Source organism: Sitophilus oryzae, unplaced genomic scaffold (genome assembly GCF_002938485.1).
Source record: "Sitophilus oryzae breed Bouriz unplaced genomic scaffold, Soryzae_2.0 scaffold_499_pilon_pilon, whole genome shotgun sequence".
In the NCBI taxonomy this organism is placed as follows: Eukaryota; Metazoa; Arthropoda; class Insecta; order Coleoptera; family Curculionidae; genus Sitophilus; species Sitophilus oryzae.
The window spans coordinates 2,190,437-2,207,380 of record NW_022147083.1 but is presented as its reverse complement, the minus strand read 5'-3'; the positions used below and the strand labels follow the sequence as shown (position 1 = coordinate 2,207,380).

The window sequence follows — 16,944 nt, the reverse complement described above, 5'->3', positions numbered from 1 at the left end:
TTCCTTTGAAAAAGTACTTGTCCTATTTCGCAGAGCTGGTAGTGTGGTTTATAAAAAAACTATTAGGCAGAAACCTGTCGTTGGAAGTGAAGAAAATGAATTTGTCTTAATTGGCTCTTTTATAGAAAATCCATATATCTACAAGTTATCGTAAAATAAATCAAAGCACTACTTCTTCGTTTTCCTTAATAAATATTATTTATTAAACTCTTGTAGCAAAATTAAATAAAAATAAACTGGTATCAATTTAAATAAGTCCATAAACTAAATTCGATTTTGAAAATAGCTACTAACTGTCACTAGAAACTTGCCATGACGACACTAGCCCTCTTGGTTGCCATTTCATTGAAAAATTGCTCTTTATTCAAAATCTGAGCTATATCGGTATAGGAAACCCTAATATAGTTTGAAAAAGCATTTTAATCTTCTTCGATTTATTTAAAAAAATACAGGATGTTGTATTTGAAATAACAAAGTTTTTATGTAAAATAAATTCTTAAAATAAATCAGTAATTTTTGATACCCCTGTATAAACTTAAGAAACCAATAACATTTTTCTGTAAAGTGTATTTCCCTACCTTTAAACTCAGCATAAGAATTAATTCTGAAAAGTAATGTACAGGGTGTTAATAATCTATTCTATTGTAGCATGCAAATTTAAATAACTTTAAATATCTCAAAATCCAAAGATTTTAAACATAGAAAGTATAGAATAGTTCTCCATAGTTCTGAAACACCCTGTACATTTCAAAATAATTTTAAATTGTGCACATTGTCTCCCCACATATACTCACGCCTCCCTGTATACACAAAGACAGAGAGACTAAAATATTCCGGCCTTTTCTTAGCCGCTGTTCCTTGTCTTTCTGGTGAATTCGCAAGGTCACAATGGGGGCGGGGCATATTAGTCCGAGGGCTGAGTCCGCAATACCTGCTCCCTTCATATATAAAACTGCAACTTTTCCCGCGGTATAATTTCTTTATCTCTGATATTACATGGTTACAGCTTTACTCTCTGGCTACAACACTAAAAGGGATGCAAATACAGAAAAAAAATCCGGCGTCTCTCAATTTTTTATAATATTTCTCTTACAGTTAGTAAATGAAAACGTTATTATCCGCTATTATAAATATACCTATAGGATGTTTAAAATCAGTCTTTTAGTAATATAGCATCGGTTGTTAATTATATAGAAATTTAAGGTTTTGTACAATAATTATACATTATATTATGATTTTAGGCACATCGGAGGCTGATGCTCGTAGCAAAATTTGGATGGTTGATTCGAAAGGACTAATTGTAAAAGATCGACCAGAGGGTGGCATTACCGGACACAAGGCCCACTATGCCCAGAATCACGCCCCAATTAGGACCTTAACTGAAGTCGTTAAACAAGTTAAACCCTCTATTCTTATTGGGGCCGCCGCTATCGGAGGAGCTTTCACGGAAGAAATTCTTTTGGAGATGGCCAAGAACAACAAACAACCGGTTATTTTTGCTCTGAGTAATCCAACTCACAAAGCAGAATGCACTGCAGAAGAGGCTTACAAAGCCACAAATGTAAGTATGATCCCCTACGTACATATTAAATGATAGTGATATTCATTTCATAGCCATCGCTGACGCCGTTTTTTCTAATATATAAAATTGTCGTGTCACAGTTTTAGTTACCTCCCCCGAAACGATTTTGATGAAGTTTTATATGTATATTCAGTAGGTCTGAGAATAGGTTGTTATCTATTTTTTATAACCCTAAGTAATAAGGGTGGTCCACCCCAATTTTTTAGATAAGTTTTTATGATGTGGCATTAAAAAATACATGCAACCCTCAATTTTTACCCTTCTACCATCAACCCCTATTTTAATAGCGATATTAGTAATTCAATAATTTTCAACCCCGTGAAAAAAATTACTGTGTATGATTGTAGTTCCATAAAAAATATGTATATGGCAAAACAACATTTGCTGGGTCAGCTAGTAATGTATAAAAGATAATTAACTTTGTAATGTATCAAAATACGTGAGAGGTTACAAAGTTAGGGTAATATTTATTATTTTAAGTAAATATTGTTTATAAATACAGATAATACGAGACTTTATTATATTATATATTTGGCTCGCGTAAATTGATCATATTTTATAGAAAATTGAGTCATAATAATTATTTTTACATGAAGGGTGTGGTAGGATGAGAATATTCGAAGAGCGACAAGAAAACTCAATAATACCGTATGATCGAAAAAAAAACGGCGTCAGCGATGGCTATAAAATGAAGATCGCTATCATTTTATATGCCAATTTATATGGGAATCTCAGCCAACTGGACGCCGCTTTTTTTTTCGATCATATAGTGTCTTTGTTATATTGTGGCATTTTAATAATAATACTTACTGAAATAGTGTAAAAAATTCGAATTATTATTATTTTAAAACATTGTCATGTATAAAATAATTAAATAAATCAGTAAAAAGCTCATAAATACCGTATGAGGGTAAAAACGACGTCCAGTTGGCATGGAAATGACGTTCGATGACATTCCCCATATAATTTTACATATAAAATGACATCAATCCTCATTTCATAGTCATCACTGACGCCTTTTTTTTCGATCAAATTGTAAAACTAATGCGCATTAATACAATAATAATATTAAACTTTTTTTTATCTAGGGTACCTGCGTATTTGCAAGTGGCAGTCCTTTCGATCCAGTGACAATTAATGGAAAAACTTTGGTGCCCGGTCAAGGAAATAACGCATACATCTTCCCTGGTGTAGGGCTGGGCGCTATATGTGCAGGAATTAAAAACATCAGCGAAGAACATTTCCTTATGGCTGCAGAAGTAAGTCATATATCTGCAAAGATTATCTCGAAGACATAGTATCAGAAAAATTGACTGTCTTTTGTTTGAAAAATTGTTTTGTTTCAAACGTCACAAAAGCAGGTTCAACGAGTTAATTAATAGCCTTGTATATAAACAAGGTTAATAGGTTCGTTCCAACCAGACCGAGAACCGATCCTGGGACGGTAATTTCTAGTCGCCCACTTATTGTTTGAAAAGTTTGATCGTTTGTCAAGATTAACAAATGAATTGACTGATAGGAAATTACCGTTCTAGGACGGTTCTCTCATCCGGTTGGAACAAACATATAGTTTCTCGATATACCGGGTGCGTCTCAAAAGTGGCTGACCCCTATAATTTTTTTACTTTTTCACATAAAAAAACTAGATTTGGTATGTTAGTATATGACATAAATTAGAATTGATTGACGTAGGTATTTAATTTATTATGTTTTTCGTTATTATTATGTTTTTCGTTATTTCCGGTTTCACAGAAATGACTACAACTATTGATTTTCTCATATGGTTTATTTGAAAATGTAACATGCGGTTTATCAAAAATTTGACTCGAAATACGAAGTGTTTGGTACCAAATTATTCTTAAAAAAATACTTTGTTCCCCTTGTTCCATTTGAAAAAATTGAGATATGATTAAAAATACGATTTGGGCATCTTTTAACCGGCCAGGACAAGACAAGAAAAACATTAGACGACCAAATCTGTTTTTCCAAGGCTCCTTGATTAAAAATTAGTGTTTTTAAGACAGCCATGGCACTCTAGATTGAAATTTAAAATACGATTTTTTTAAAACGAAAATGTCAAAAGTTGACATGTGTATGTCATTCTACTCAGAATGTCATTTTCTATCGAATAAAGTAAAAAAATACCAAAAACAATTGAATAAGTCAATCAATCCAAATTTATGTAATATTCTAATATACAAAATCTCGTTTTTTTTTATCTAAAAAACTAAAAAAGTTTTAGGGGTGAGCCACTTTTGAGACGCACCCGGTATAATTATTTACAAGGTGTTACTTTAAAATCTTTTTATATTATTTGCAACGTTTGCAATTGTTTAAAAATTATTTTGTGCCTCACATGTAATGTCAAATGACTCGGTACAAAAAAGTATCATTTTTATTTCTAACAAAACAAGATATGTACTATTTTATGTTGTTAATATTAGCTTTAGAAATGTTCAAATTGATAACTAACTGGGTTTTAAAGGCCGTTTAGACCCTCATATAATTTGCGCAAACTGCATAATAACGAAATCAACAAACGTTGTATAAGAGCAATTATTGATATTAAAACAACCAAATCTTTCTAAATTTTAGGCAGTAGCAAGTATGGTAACTCAAGCAGATCTGGACCAAGGAAGCATTTATCCACCTCTATCGAAAATTACTGAATGTTCTGTACGAATTGCCACCAAACTTTTGGAATATGCATATGCTAAAGGTGAGTCAAAACTAAATTTATATATCCTAAGATCTTATTTTAAACTTCTCAATTTGTAGGAAATGCATCAGTATTTCCTGAACCAGAAGATAAAGAATCATTCGTGAGGGCACAGATGTACAACACTGACTACGTTCCCGCAATACCCAATCTATATTCATTCCCAAAATTGTAAAACAATAATTTTTTTAATCTTTTATGTGATATTAACACGAAATATTTTAAACACTACATAATGAAAATCTAGTATCTTACATTAATGACGAATACGTTTAATTTAGGTGGAAGTCACTGGATATTGTCTGATCAAATTTAGTTATGTAGTATCAATAATTCAATAAATTTAATATATTTCTGTTTTGAAAGATTTTTTATTCCCTAAAGTTATCACATGTTTCCATAATTCTATTAAAAAGCGTAAATCTAAAAAATTAAAATAAATATGTTGTACATTTTTCATGGCAATTTTTTCTTGTAATAAAAGTATTAGTTCGTATTAGAACGGTATTAGGTATTAGTGTTCGTTAGAACATTTAATTTTTTGGGACCTTCATAAATTTGTAAAATATAGACCCCAAACAGCAAACCGTGGATACGTATATCTATATGATATGCAGATGAATATTCTATGGATATACATATCTGTCTGGGGCGGAATCATTCAATAATTTCATATTTTTGTTGCTCTAAAATATGGCGAATCGTTTAGAAATATTATGCATAATCTACAGTTTTTGAAACTTGAATGCCACTTATACAGGGTGGCGCACCTCATTCGCCTCGGTTGATTATACGAAAACAGAAAGATGTAGAAACACAATATATTATGAGTATATGTGGGGAGGCAATGTGCACAATTTAAAATTATTTTGAAATATACAGGGTGTTTCAGAACTAAGGTCCATACCAAAGTTATATTTTTTCTTATGGAACACCCGGTATTTTATTTCATTTTTGGATTTGTGGGCCCAAAAAAAACCATTTATTATAAGGGTTAAGTATGTTTAAAATCTTTGGTTTTTGAGATATTTAAAGATATTTAAATTTGCATGCTACTATAGAATAGATTATTAACACCCTGTACATTACTTTTCAGAATTAATTCTTGTGCAGAGTTAAAGGTAAAGAAATAAACTTTACTGGAAAGTGTTATTACTTCCTTAAATTTATACAGGGGTATCAAAAATTGCTGATTACATTTATTTTACATAAAAACTTCGTTATTTCAAATACAACACCCAGCATTTTTATAATAAAAGAAGCAGATTCAAATGCTCTTTCAAACTATGTTAGGGTTTTCTATACCTATCTAGCTCAGATTTTGAATAAAGGGCAATTTTTCAATAAAATGACAACCAAGAGAGCGAATGTCATCATATCAGGTTTTTTATTGACATTTAGTAGCTATTTTCAAAATCGAAATTAGTTTATGGATTTATTTAAATTTATACCAGTTTACTTTTACTTAAATTTACCTACAATAGTTTAATAAATAATATTTATTAAATATATATGTATTTCTTCTTCTATCAAGAAAAACGAAGAAGTAGTTCTTTGATTTATTTTACAATGACTTGTAGATATATGGATTTGCTATAAAAGAGACAATTACGGCAAATTCATTTTCTGCACGTCCAACGACAGGTTTCTGCCTCTAACAGGTTTTTTATAAACCACATTACCAGCTCTGCAAAATAGGGCAAGTAGTTTGTCAAAGGAACGCTTATCAGGAAGATTCCTATTTTTGGATACCTTTGAGCATAAGTTCTTGAGAACAAGAAGCATTTTTTCTAACAGAACAAAATCACTAGAAACATATCCATTCGTTCCGCCAGCAGACATTGCTTTATTTTTCTTGATAACAAAATGAATACTTATTTATTAAACTATTGTAGGTAAATCTAAGTAAACTGTTATAAATTATAAATAATAATGTCCATAAACTAATGTTGACTTTGAAAATAGTTACTAACTGTCACTATAAAATTGCCATGGCGACAGCCATGATCTTGATTGCAATTTTATTTAAAAATCGCTTTTTATTCAAAATCTGACCTAGATAGGTATATGAAATCGAATATAGTTTGAAAGAGCATTTGAATCTGCTTCGGATTATTTTAAAAAATACAGGGTGTTGCATTTGAAATAACGAAGTTTTTATATAAAATAAATCCTTAAAATAGAGCAGCAATTTTTGATACCCCTGTATAAATTTAAGGAAGTAATAACATTTTCCAGTAAAGTTTATTTCTTTACCTTTACACTCAGCACAAGAATTAATTCTGAAAATTAATGTACAGGGTGTTAATAATCTATTCAATAGTAGATTGCAAATTTAAATATCTTTAAATATCTCAAAAAGCAAAGATTTTAAACGTATTTAACCCTTATAATAACTGCCTTTTTTTGGGCCCAAGAATCCAAAAATGAAATAAAATACCGGGTGTTCCATAAGAAAAAATATAACTTTGTGGGATCTTAGTTCTGAAAAACCCTGTATATTTCAAAATAATTTTAAATTGTGCACATTGCCTCCCCACATATACCCATAAAATATTTTGTTTCTACATCTTTCCGTTTTCGTATAATCAACCGAGGCGAATGAGGTGCGCCACCCTGTATATTTAAATACTTTTGATTCTTTTTTAAATTACTTACACTCTGAAAAAAAAACTATTATATTTTAGTAATTATTTAAAACTTTACAATGCTTTATATTTAATTTATGATATTATTTGATATACCAGGTGCGTCTCAAAAGTGGATCACCTCTATATAACTTTTTTATTTTAGTAGTATTATATTATATTTTAATCATTTCCTGTTTCACCGAAAATTATTACAACTTTTGATTTTTAAATGGTACCCTTGGTATTTTGTTACTTTATCCGATAGAAAATGGGGGTGTAATTACGTGGATATTGGGTGCAATAACATACAATAACTCAATTTTCCCGATTATTCAACTCTCACGAAACAATATTTTATAGCTTTACAGCTTCTCACAGCGATTTGATCAAAAGCAAAAATTTATTCAAGCAGTTCGCCAAAACAAGTGAGTAAACAAAGTATATCCATTACATAATCAAAAAATTAAAAAGGCATATACTATGAGGGTATAAAAAAATATAATTTGCAGTATTAATTGTATACTTTTTATAAACAACTAGTGCTTAATTTTTTCTAAAATATTTTAAATGTACCTTTAAAAAATTTTGTTATAGCTGAAATAGCCCCAGTTATGTCTCCACTAGCAAAAAAGTAAGGTGCGTAAAGCTATGGTTGTTGCCGTAGTTGAACGCATCTAAAAAGTTTTATTAGGTTGAACAATAAATTATATATCAAGTTAGGTCTTTTGAAGATATAAAAATATTTACTTTTTTATTTTTATTTTTAGAATTTTCACAAATTATACTTCCTAACACTTTTAGAATAATTGTATAACAACTTTTTCATGTATTCGCTATTTAAACCCGTGCATTTGTTTAGTCCGCTGTTTGTAGTATTCCAGCACCGACGGAAAATGCACCAAGTCTATATCTAGGACGACTGTAAGCTGTACGAAATATATAAATTAATAAAATATATGTAAATTAGTAGTATTTACTAACATGTCGTTGGTATGGGTATCAGGATCGCCTAAAGGAAAACGAACGTGCCATATACCCCAAGAGGTATCAAGAACAACGATCCTAAAAGACTGATGAGAGGCTAGCTCTCTAAAAACGATCTCTAAAAAACCATCCAGACTCGGAACTAGATAACACTTGCTAAAATAGGAATGCGACTACTAACCACCATTTTATTATAGTCTCTGATAAGATATTGCAGACTAGTGCTGTTCTTACAAATTATTAATCTGTTCAAAGGTGGAAGATATATGGCTTGGGAAAATACCGATTCTACTTGGATAGTGATGAAACTTTGGACATAGTATGTACCTGTTCCAGATGGGAATCTAACCAAGTTTGAATTATTCACTAAAACTATACTGGTTTTAGTGGATCTTGATTTAAGATATTACCACCTAATAAATGATTCCGCTCATACCCTCAGTGCAAGTCAAACATATATATAGTGTGTGCTTGTACCCTTTCTATATCTGCACCCATTCTCCTATCCCTGTACTAACTTATGCAGGTCTTTGATAGGATGGGAGCATAGTTCCTCTGGTTCTAGCCCAGCTTTCCCAAATAAAAAGTGTCGCTTGTGATCCAAAGCCTCGCAGTGACATATTATGTACTCCGCTGTTTCAGGATCTTTATCGCAGAGTCTGCAGCAAAGACTTCCTTGATACAGGGTGAGCTTGTTCAGGTAACACTTGACAACCATGTATCTTGTCAAGAGGACTGTTGTAATCGCTCTTTATTCCTGAGCATTAGCAGTTCCTAAGCATTAGCAGTTCTTTTGTGGTTTTAGAGCTAGGTCCTGGGACAAAGGCCTTGCTGTGCCTGTGTTCCTGTATGTTTCCACAGTGGACATTCTGCTTTTCCCTGCGAGTTTTAGTGCACTACAGGCCATACCTTTGGGTATTCCAAGTACTGGCTCTGGACCAAGATAGGATGCAGATGATCCTTGCCTACCTAGCTCATCGGCTTTCTCGTTGCCTTGGATGCCGCTGTGGCCCTGCGCCCAGAATAATTTAATTCTGTTCCTTCATGCCAGAGCTCTTAATTCACCTCAACTAGTGTGTGCTTGCTATAATCTTAGATCTTATGCTATAATTTACCACAAAAACCAACTAATATAAATAAAACCTTATTTATTTTATATACTTTCTACATAAATTAATGCAACTCTATCTAAATTAAATATGTACAGAAAACCGAGTATACACTAAATATTGAAAATTTACTTATTAGAAATGATAAAGACTAGATTAAATAATAACAATTATGTCACGTATTTTGATATAAAATACAATTTGAAGGTACTAACATAAAACCCAAAATATTAAACGGCACTGCATTATTTTCTTTTTAAAATAGTTCTAATCTTTTTAACAATAATAGACCATGAAAATTCAGTCAATTAGTTTTGTTTTTTGGACTATTGAAACAAATTAATTATAATGTGGCCCATAAAGTCTATCGTTAAAAGAGAATATACAATTATAAACCTTTTTAACTAAGTGGCTCTTGACAGATGAATAATACGTATTTTCCACAAAAATGTTTATCTGACATAATTCAGATCTTGTTTGAGCATAAAAAACTTAACACTATATTTTTGCTTCCTTTTCTTTTCGATCTTCAAAAATTATGCCAACGATACCATGCCAACTATAAGAACAATTAATTAGAAATTTATAAAAAATATATTACAAAAGAATAGATAGATTTTCAGTGTTTGATACATGTGTACTAAAATATCAATATCTAATATAACCTATCTGGTTAGTATAGTTAAGAAACGCAAACTCCTATAAAAAACTTAAGTCTGTACAACTATCGTTCATTCGTACGTCATAAATTGTCGTATTCTTTATTTCACGTCAAAACGGGATAAAATTGATTGTAGTCGTCATTAGGCTTTTACAGAAATTCAATAGTGTAATAATGTAGTAATGTAATAATAGTGTAATGTGTAGCTTAAAAGAGGCTACTATTACACTATCAAATACTTCACAAAATATCTTTTAAATAAAATCTTTGTGCAAAAAATTTTTATAGTCATGAATACTATTACACTAAAAAATTTCTTTGTCAAAGATCTTTTATAAAAGATATTTGATAAAAAATTTGATAGTGTTAGGCGGCTAGTACACTATAAAATTTCTGTGTCAAAAATTTTATTTAAAAGATATTTATGAAGAAGAATTTGATAGTGTAATATGTGTGATTTTATAAAATATTGTATATTAACCATAGACTTAAAATAAAATATAGACTGAGCATCTCATTCATAAATAGCTGGAACATGCGGTCAGACAATGTCTTGTTATTGTTGTGTTATTGTTTTAGGTTATAACGAGTGCGACACGAGCGATAGATAGGTTGTCTCTGTCGTAACGGTCGTTCCCTGACGACTCTGCCGAGAAACACAACACTGTCTTTCGTTTCTCAAGTACACCTGAACTCTCCGTATCATAGCCGAGTAATTTTTTTATTTTAATGAAGCTATAATTAAATTAAAAATATATCGTATTTAAACTTTTTTATATTTTATTAAGATTTAGGACAGGTTTTGTAAATAAAAGTTTAGAAAAAACGTCTTAGAGTCCAAAAAGGATAAAAATAATACAATACACGTTATAGAAGAAATTTTATAATCGAAATTACGTAATTTTTGAAATTAATAATAAATTATTAATTTTAGTCAAACATTTACAACTCCTAATATTAATCAAAACAGGATCTATTCCACAGATATAATAGAATCGGCGACACGGAGAGAAAAAAAATATGATTGTTGTAATTTTTTTTCTGGTTAAGTGATGTTTTATGTAAATTAGAGAAAACATAAATCTGTTCCATTAAAGCAAGGAAGGTGATAGGAAGTGGATAAAATGAAAATTACATTTATTTAACTCGGTACTGTCTTTATTATACCGAGTGCGTCCCAAAAGTGGCTCATCCCCATAATTTTTTTATATTTTCAAATAAAAAAAAAAGATTTAGTATGTTAGTACATGACATAAATTAGGATTGATTGACGCATTCAATTGTTTTTGGTCACTTCCTGTTTCACCGGAAATGACTATAACTTTTTTAATTTTTAAACGGCACCCTTGGTATATTTCTACTTTATTCGATAGAAAATGACACTCTGAATAGAATGACACATCATATGTCAACTTTTGACATTCTCGCATATGGTTTAATTGTAATTGTAACACGCGGTTCATAACGATAATTTGACTCGAAATACCAAGTGTGTGTATCAATATATTCATAAAAAATGCTTTTTCCAAATATGCTAATGAGTCACCCTTGTTCCATTTGAAAAAATTGACATATGTATGATTAAAAATACGATTTGTACATCTTTTAACTGGCCTAGACAAGACACGAAACCCATTAGACGATCAAAACTATTTTTCCAAGGTTCCTTGATTAAAACTTAGTGTTTTTAACAACACCATGGCACCCTGGATTGAAATTTAAAATAGGATTTGTTTTTAAGCGACAATGTCAAAAGTTGACATATGATATGTCATTCTATTCAGAGTATCAAGGTGCCTTTAAAAATCAAAAGATGTAATCATTTCGGTGAAACAGGAAGAGACCAAAAACAATTGAATACGTCAATAAATCCTAATTTATGTCATATACCTACTAACATACAAATCTGTTTTTTTTTATCTGAAAAAATAAAAAAGTTATAGGGGTGAGCCACTTTTGAGACGATCCGGTATATTAAAAAATATTGTTTCATAATGTAATATCATTTTAAAATTCTTGTATGTTATTTTAGATTCTGAAGATAATTTTAGAATAAACCGGAATATATTTTTAATAAAAACATTATTAATTATTAACAGGGTTATAATTATGATTTTGTTACAATGTAAGTAAGTAAATAATGTAATGTAAGAGAAAAAAATTCAGATTTTACATTTTACTAAAATATTATCTAAATAAGCGCCTTTCTACAACAAAGCCACTGACTCCCAATGGGTAAATTGAGAGTTGCCTACCAGTCAAAAGTCGTTTCAAGACTTAAATGGATTATTTAAGTCAAATTTCTTGCAAATTTGGCACTGGCGAACCATATTTTATAGTTCTTGAACAGAAGAAGTCAATAAAATAAACACTTAAGCACTACAAGCTAAGAAAATGCGTTAATACAGCCGGGGAGATAGCGGCAACAAAGCTTTACCGCACACGTGCGACACGTACTACAAGGTAATAAATGAATGAATAGGCTCCCTCGCCTCTAATCGGTGTTGTCATATTGTAAAGAACTTATCCTTTTTAAACAGTATCCGACTTATAATTTAGTAGTATAAGGACTATTTAATACATCTCTGGAATATTAAAACCTACTTTATTAAACTGTAGTATTAATATCTCAATATATGTGTATAACAAGAAAAAAAATCTTGATAATATTAAAGACGTGACAACATAGGCTGGATGAGGAAGGCTCGGTCGACTGTACCCAGAAGTAAATATGTGTACAAAAAATGTTGTCTGTCCGCGTTGAGATGTAAATAGTGTAGTCTATATTTTATTTTAAGTCTATGATATTAACACTATCAAATTTTTTATTAAATATCTTTTATAAAAAACCTTTGACAAAGAAATTTGATAGGGTAATAGTAGCCTTAATATATAATATTTTATAAAATTACACATACTATTACACTATCAAATTCTTCATAAAATTTATTTGAAATTTTATGGTGTAATGCCGCCTAACACTGGCCTAAGATATTAACCTTAAGGAAATGCGGTTCGTACTTCTCATTTCTCATACTTGCGCCCATTAGAATCTTATGTTTTGAGTTAATCTAATTTGACAAATAAATTTAAAATTTAGAAAACAAGAGAGACTAATGTTCTCAATGATAACATTCACTTGTTTGTGGATAAAAATAATTTCAAGACAAAAAAAATAAATAAAGTACACAAAAATACAATGTTTTTCAAAATTCACTTAATAGTGTTTTATGTCATTTTAATTAGATTTTTTAATAATGGACTAATATTTTTTAATAAACATTTGAGATGGATATTTTCAAAAACCATAGAAAAAATTAATTATTTTCAATTAAAAAAAATCAAATCAACTTAAAAAATATAAGTACATTTGAGTACTTATAGACATCATTGTTGGCATAATTTTTAAAACAGATTAATGCAAAGTAAGATAAATCAATTTTTCCCTTGTCTGTAATCCTTTTTGGAAACTATCATGTTAATTAAAAACTACTAATATCACTGTAACTGCAATACAACTGAAAAATCTGAAGTTGAATTAAATAATAAGTAAAAAAATCAAATTACTAAACAGTAATATAAATAAATCTTATTTTTTTTTTAACGAAATATGTAGTGTGAATTTTATCTTTCGTAATTTTAGGAACTAATCTTGAATAAATCTTAACATAACTTAGGTTAATATAATTTCTACTTGCTTAAAAATTTGCATACTTTTTGTACACTAACTTTAAAATTTTTGGGTGAAAAATCTATTAACAACATGGAGTTCTGGCAGGTTCCGCTTCTACTAAGTGATATTCTAAACCATTAGGTCTTGCAAATCCAGGTTTTATACCATCCCAACCATCTTCTACCTAAATAAAACAAGAATATCCATAGATATATTATCATTAGAAACAGTATTTAAAGAAGTTATCGTTAGGGTTGTTAACATAATCTTATATCGTAGATATTTTTTTAAATTAACAATGTATCATGTTACAAAATAGAATATCATACATTTATTTTTCGGCCATCAGATTGTGTTATGCAGATTATGTAAATATTTAAAAATAGTTAAAAAAGAAAAAAATATATTTTTTGTGTAAATATATTGGATGTTAGCACCATAGAGAAATGAAACAAGTTTAGATTGGAAAGTGCCCATGTAAACATTATTTGGCGCTATTCTTGCAACGGTCGCGACCGAAAACTTTTGAAAATTTCAGAGCGGTTCGGCTTTTTCCGGAATTATATCGCCAAATATTGTTTATTCAAATTTATTGTTATTGTCGTTTAATTTTATAAATAAAATACAGTGTGTTGCATACAAGAAACTTTATTTTATATAAGGACGCATGTATTAAATACCTATGAAACATTGGAAATCGACGTTATGCCACGATCCACGATGGTTTTTGCAGTTCACAGTTCACAGCACAGCTTTTTAAGTTTTTAATGCCACTTTTTCACAATTATCACCGGTTGGAGTAAATAAAACTTGAATTAAACTCACAAGATAGCAATAATTACTTTGAAAATGAACGCTATAAACACTTTTCGGAATTTCTTTAATGAGAGCGGTTTAGATTTTGAAAGATTATTATGATTTTTGAAGATTCTGACTTTGACAAGAGAAAATTATTTCGGTTTTTGTTTGCCGTTGTTCTTAGCGACCGCTATAGCAGCGCCAGATCGCGTATAACGGTCGCGACCCAAAATAATTTCGCGACCTAAAATTTTTACGGGCTTTCCAATCTAAACTTGTTGCATTTATCTATGGTTAGCACATCTTGTCCAAAACTTGAAAAAAGACAGCGACAATTACCGTCATTTCAATTCAAAAATAGACTTTTGTCAATATTTAGAAGGCTTTAATATTATAAGTCTCTTAAAAAAACTTACTTTATATTCACCAGACTGAACTCTATTATATACTTCTTGAGTAACAGCTGTAAATGCTTCTTCAACATTCATACCATTTTTTGAGGATGTTTCTACATGAAAAATTCCATGTTGTTCTGCAAATGCTTTTGCCTCTTCTTGAGATACCTAGTAATAACATTTCATACAAATAAAATTATTAAGCGCCTGTGTTGGATATTATATTCAATGACTGACAATATACCTAAATATTATGCCTCATATATTATGTTGAATACTATTTTTATTTTACGGGACTTACTTCTCTATGTACTCCATTACTGACTAAATCTGCTTTACACCCAACCAAAGCAAAAACAGGTCTATGCGGTTCAATATTCCTTCTAGCTTCATTCATCCATTGAGGTATATGTTCAAAACTAGACCTATAAAATTAATTTAGTAATTATATGTTTACTTAAAATATTAATTTATTATATTTGGCAATTCTAATTAGCAACTATATTATAAAAATGCTTTTAATACCTATTGCAAATGTCATAAACTAAAAATGCCCCAACAGAATTGCGGTAGTAGGATTTTGTTATTGACCGAAACCTCTCCTGACCAGCCGTATCCCAAAGCTGAAGTTTAATTCTAGTGCCGTTTTTAACTTCTATAAGTCTTGCAAAAAAATCTACACCAACCGTAGGATCTGAGAGCTAAAATAACAATCGCATAATATACAACTCTTCAATTTTTGAATAAATTATTTTATGTTAAGATATCAGTTCTTTTAATTATAAATTAAAGTAAAACGTTATTGGACACAACTACTAATGAATAACTATAAATACCTTTTAAATACGTAATAAAAGTATAATTACCTCAGCAAATTTACCATCAGTAAAATATTTTAACAAAGAACTTTTTCCAACAGTGCTATCACCAATTAGAATTAATCTAAATTGATAGTCAAATATTGGTTCCACCATTTTAACTCATTCCTTAGAATATTATTCAGAAATAAGTGTATGATTCTTTGTTTTTGTATTATTTCTGTGTACTTTGGACACCTATATTTAATATTATTTTGTTGAATTATTTACCTTCTTGTGACTTTGACAGGTATTAATTGACAACAATGACAACAACTTGACATCTTGATAAGTTTGACCATTGATAACATAGAGTCACAGATGTATAATACATCCGTGTGTGTCAATCAGGGTTCGGAAGCAGGGTTCGGAAAACTACATGTTACTTTTAAAAACTACATAAACTACATTACATGTAGTTAATGTAGTTTATGTAGAGGGTGTAGTTTATGTAATCTATGTATGTAACTTTTAAAAACACATAATGTATTTAAGAAAACAGAAGAAATATGGCTTTAAATATGATATTTACATCATATTATCTCTATTACACCTCGTATAAAGGCAAATTGGTAATGGTGTGGATCCGGTGGCTGACCTTGAAACGAGTTTTTCCTGCATATAGTCACAGACACTACGCATGCGCACATCTTTGATGTTGCCAGATTGCGAGTTATTTTGGAATTATTTTCAGTAGAAAACAAATAGGTATGTGCTTTTCAGTGTTTTTTGTCAATATATACCGTATGATCGAAAAAACGGCGTCCAGTTGGCTGAGAAATGACGATTGAGGACATTTTCCATATAAAATGACAGCGATCTTCATTTCATGGTCATTGCTGACGCTATTTTTTTTCAATCATAGTAGGCGGTATATTATTATTTATATTATTATTTATATTATTATTTTAATATTTCGCACAACACGTGAACGCTTATTACATATGTATTATCATAGTCAATAAAATTATATATATAGAAATAAAACTCTAGATTCCTATCTAGATTATTATGCTACGTTTAAAAAGTGCTTTATTAAAAATTCGGGAAATTAAAAGGGATGTGTCCAAGTTTTTTTCTTTTTTTTAAATTTTTAAATGCTGTAGTGTTCATAATGGTTTTTTTTAACATTCCATCACAACAACGGAGGCCTTAAAAGGCCTTTTAGCCTCCGTAATTAAAATTGTAGAATCAGCTTCAGCAATAGTTACCTTGTTTAATTCTGCTTATACATATATTGCATTAATTTTTCCGCTACATTAAGATTTCTCTATTCTTACACCTAATTTATGTGATTTTCTTAGCATATATGATTTATAAGCCATATTTTTCCTAATGGAAGGATGGAATAGGATATGCAAAATTAAGATATTTTAACATTTATTTTCCAGACCAAGCATAATATAGTATTAAGATTAAGACATAACAAATATTATAAGAAAGATCTTTAATATAAATCACAAACTAAGTCTTAATTTGCTCTTGTATAAACACAGGTATAAAACTAATCAAAACTCAACCTTCACCATATTGTCA

The 16,944-nt window shown here is 30.0% G+C and overlaps 2 protein-coding genes across 10 annotated transcripts in view; one reads left to right on the top strand and one right to left on the bottom strand.

The window, feature by feature from the left end:
* LOC115886866 (NADP-dependent malic enzyme-like) overlaps window positions 1-4,666 on the top strand; it is a 73,080-nt gene extending 68,414 nt beyond the window's left edge. For all 9 annotated transcript variants that reach the window (XM_030906189.1, XM_030906182.1, XM_030906186.1 and 6 more), the window contains 4 exons: window positions 1,242-1,561; window positions 2,671-2,841; window positions 4,178-4,301; window positions 4,361-4,666. In XM_030906189.1, coding sequence (XP_030762049.1) covers window positions 1,242-1,561; window positions 2,671-2,841; window positions 4,178-4,301; window positions 4,361-4,476 — 731 coding nt within the window. In that variant the 3' untranslated portion in view covers window positions 4,477-4,666. The remainder of the gene's footprint in view (window positions 1-1,241; window positions 1,562-2,670; window positions 2,842-4,177; window positions 4,302-4,360) is intronic.
* A 4,380-nt stretch (window positions 4,667-9,046) lies between these two features.
* LOC115886865 (ras-related protein Rab-39B) lies at window positions 9,047-15,655 on the bottom strand. The gene is made up of 6 exons (XM_030906180.1): window positions 15,418-15,655; window positions 15,077-15,252; window positions 14,853-14,976; window positions 14,573-14,719; window positions 13,415-13,542; window positions 9,047-9,583 (listed from the first exon to the last, which is right to left on the bottom strand). Exons 1-5 carry the CDS (start codon window positions 15,523-15,525, stop codon window positions 13,441-13,443), a joined length of 657 nt encoding a protein of 218 aa, XP_030762040.1. The 5' UTR covers window positions 15,526-15,655; the 3' UTR covers window positions 9,047-9,583; window positions 13,415-13,440.
* Window positions 15,656-16,944: the final 1,289 nt, after the last annotated feature.

Excerpts from the sequence above, each read along its gene's own strand:
- LOC115886865 (XM_030906180.1), bottom strand. The coding sequence starts at position 15,525 with ATGGTGGAACCAATATTTGACTATCAATTTAGATTAATTCTAATTGGT. Across the intron at positions 14,977-15,076 it reads GTTTATGACATTTGCAATAG|GTCTAGTTTTGAACATATAC; the intron begins GTATTAAAAGCA and ends TTAATTTTATAG. Across the intron at positions 13,543-14,572 it reads TTCAGTCTGGTGAATATAAA|GTAGAAGATGGTTGGGATGG; the intron begins GTAAGTTTTTTT and ends TGTTTTATTTAG.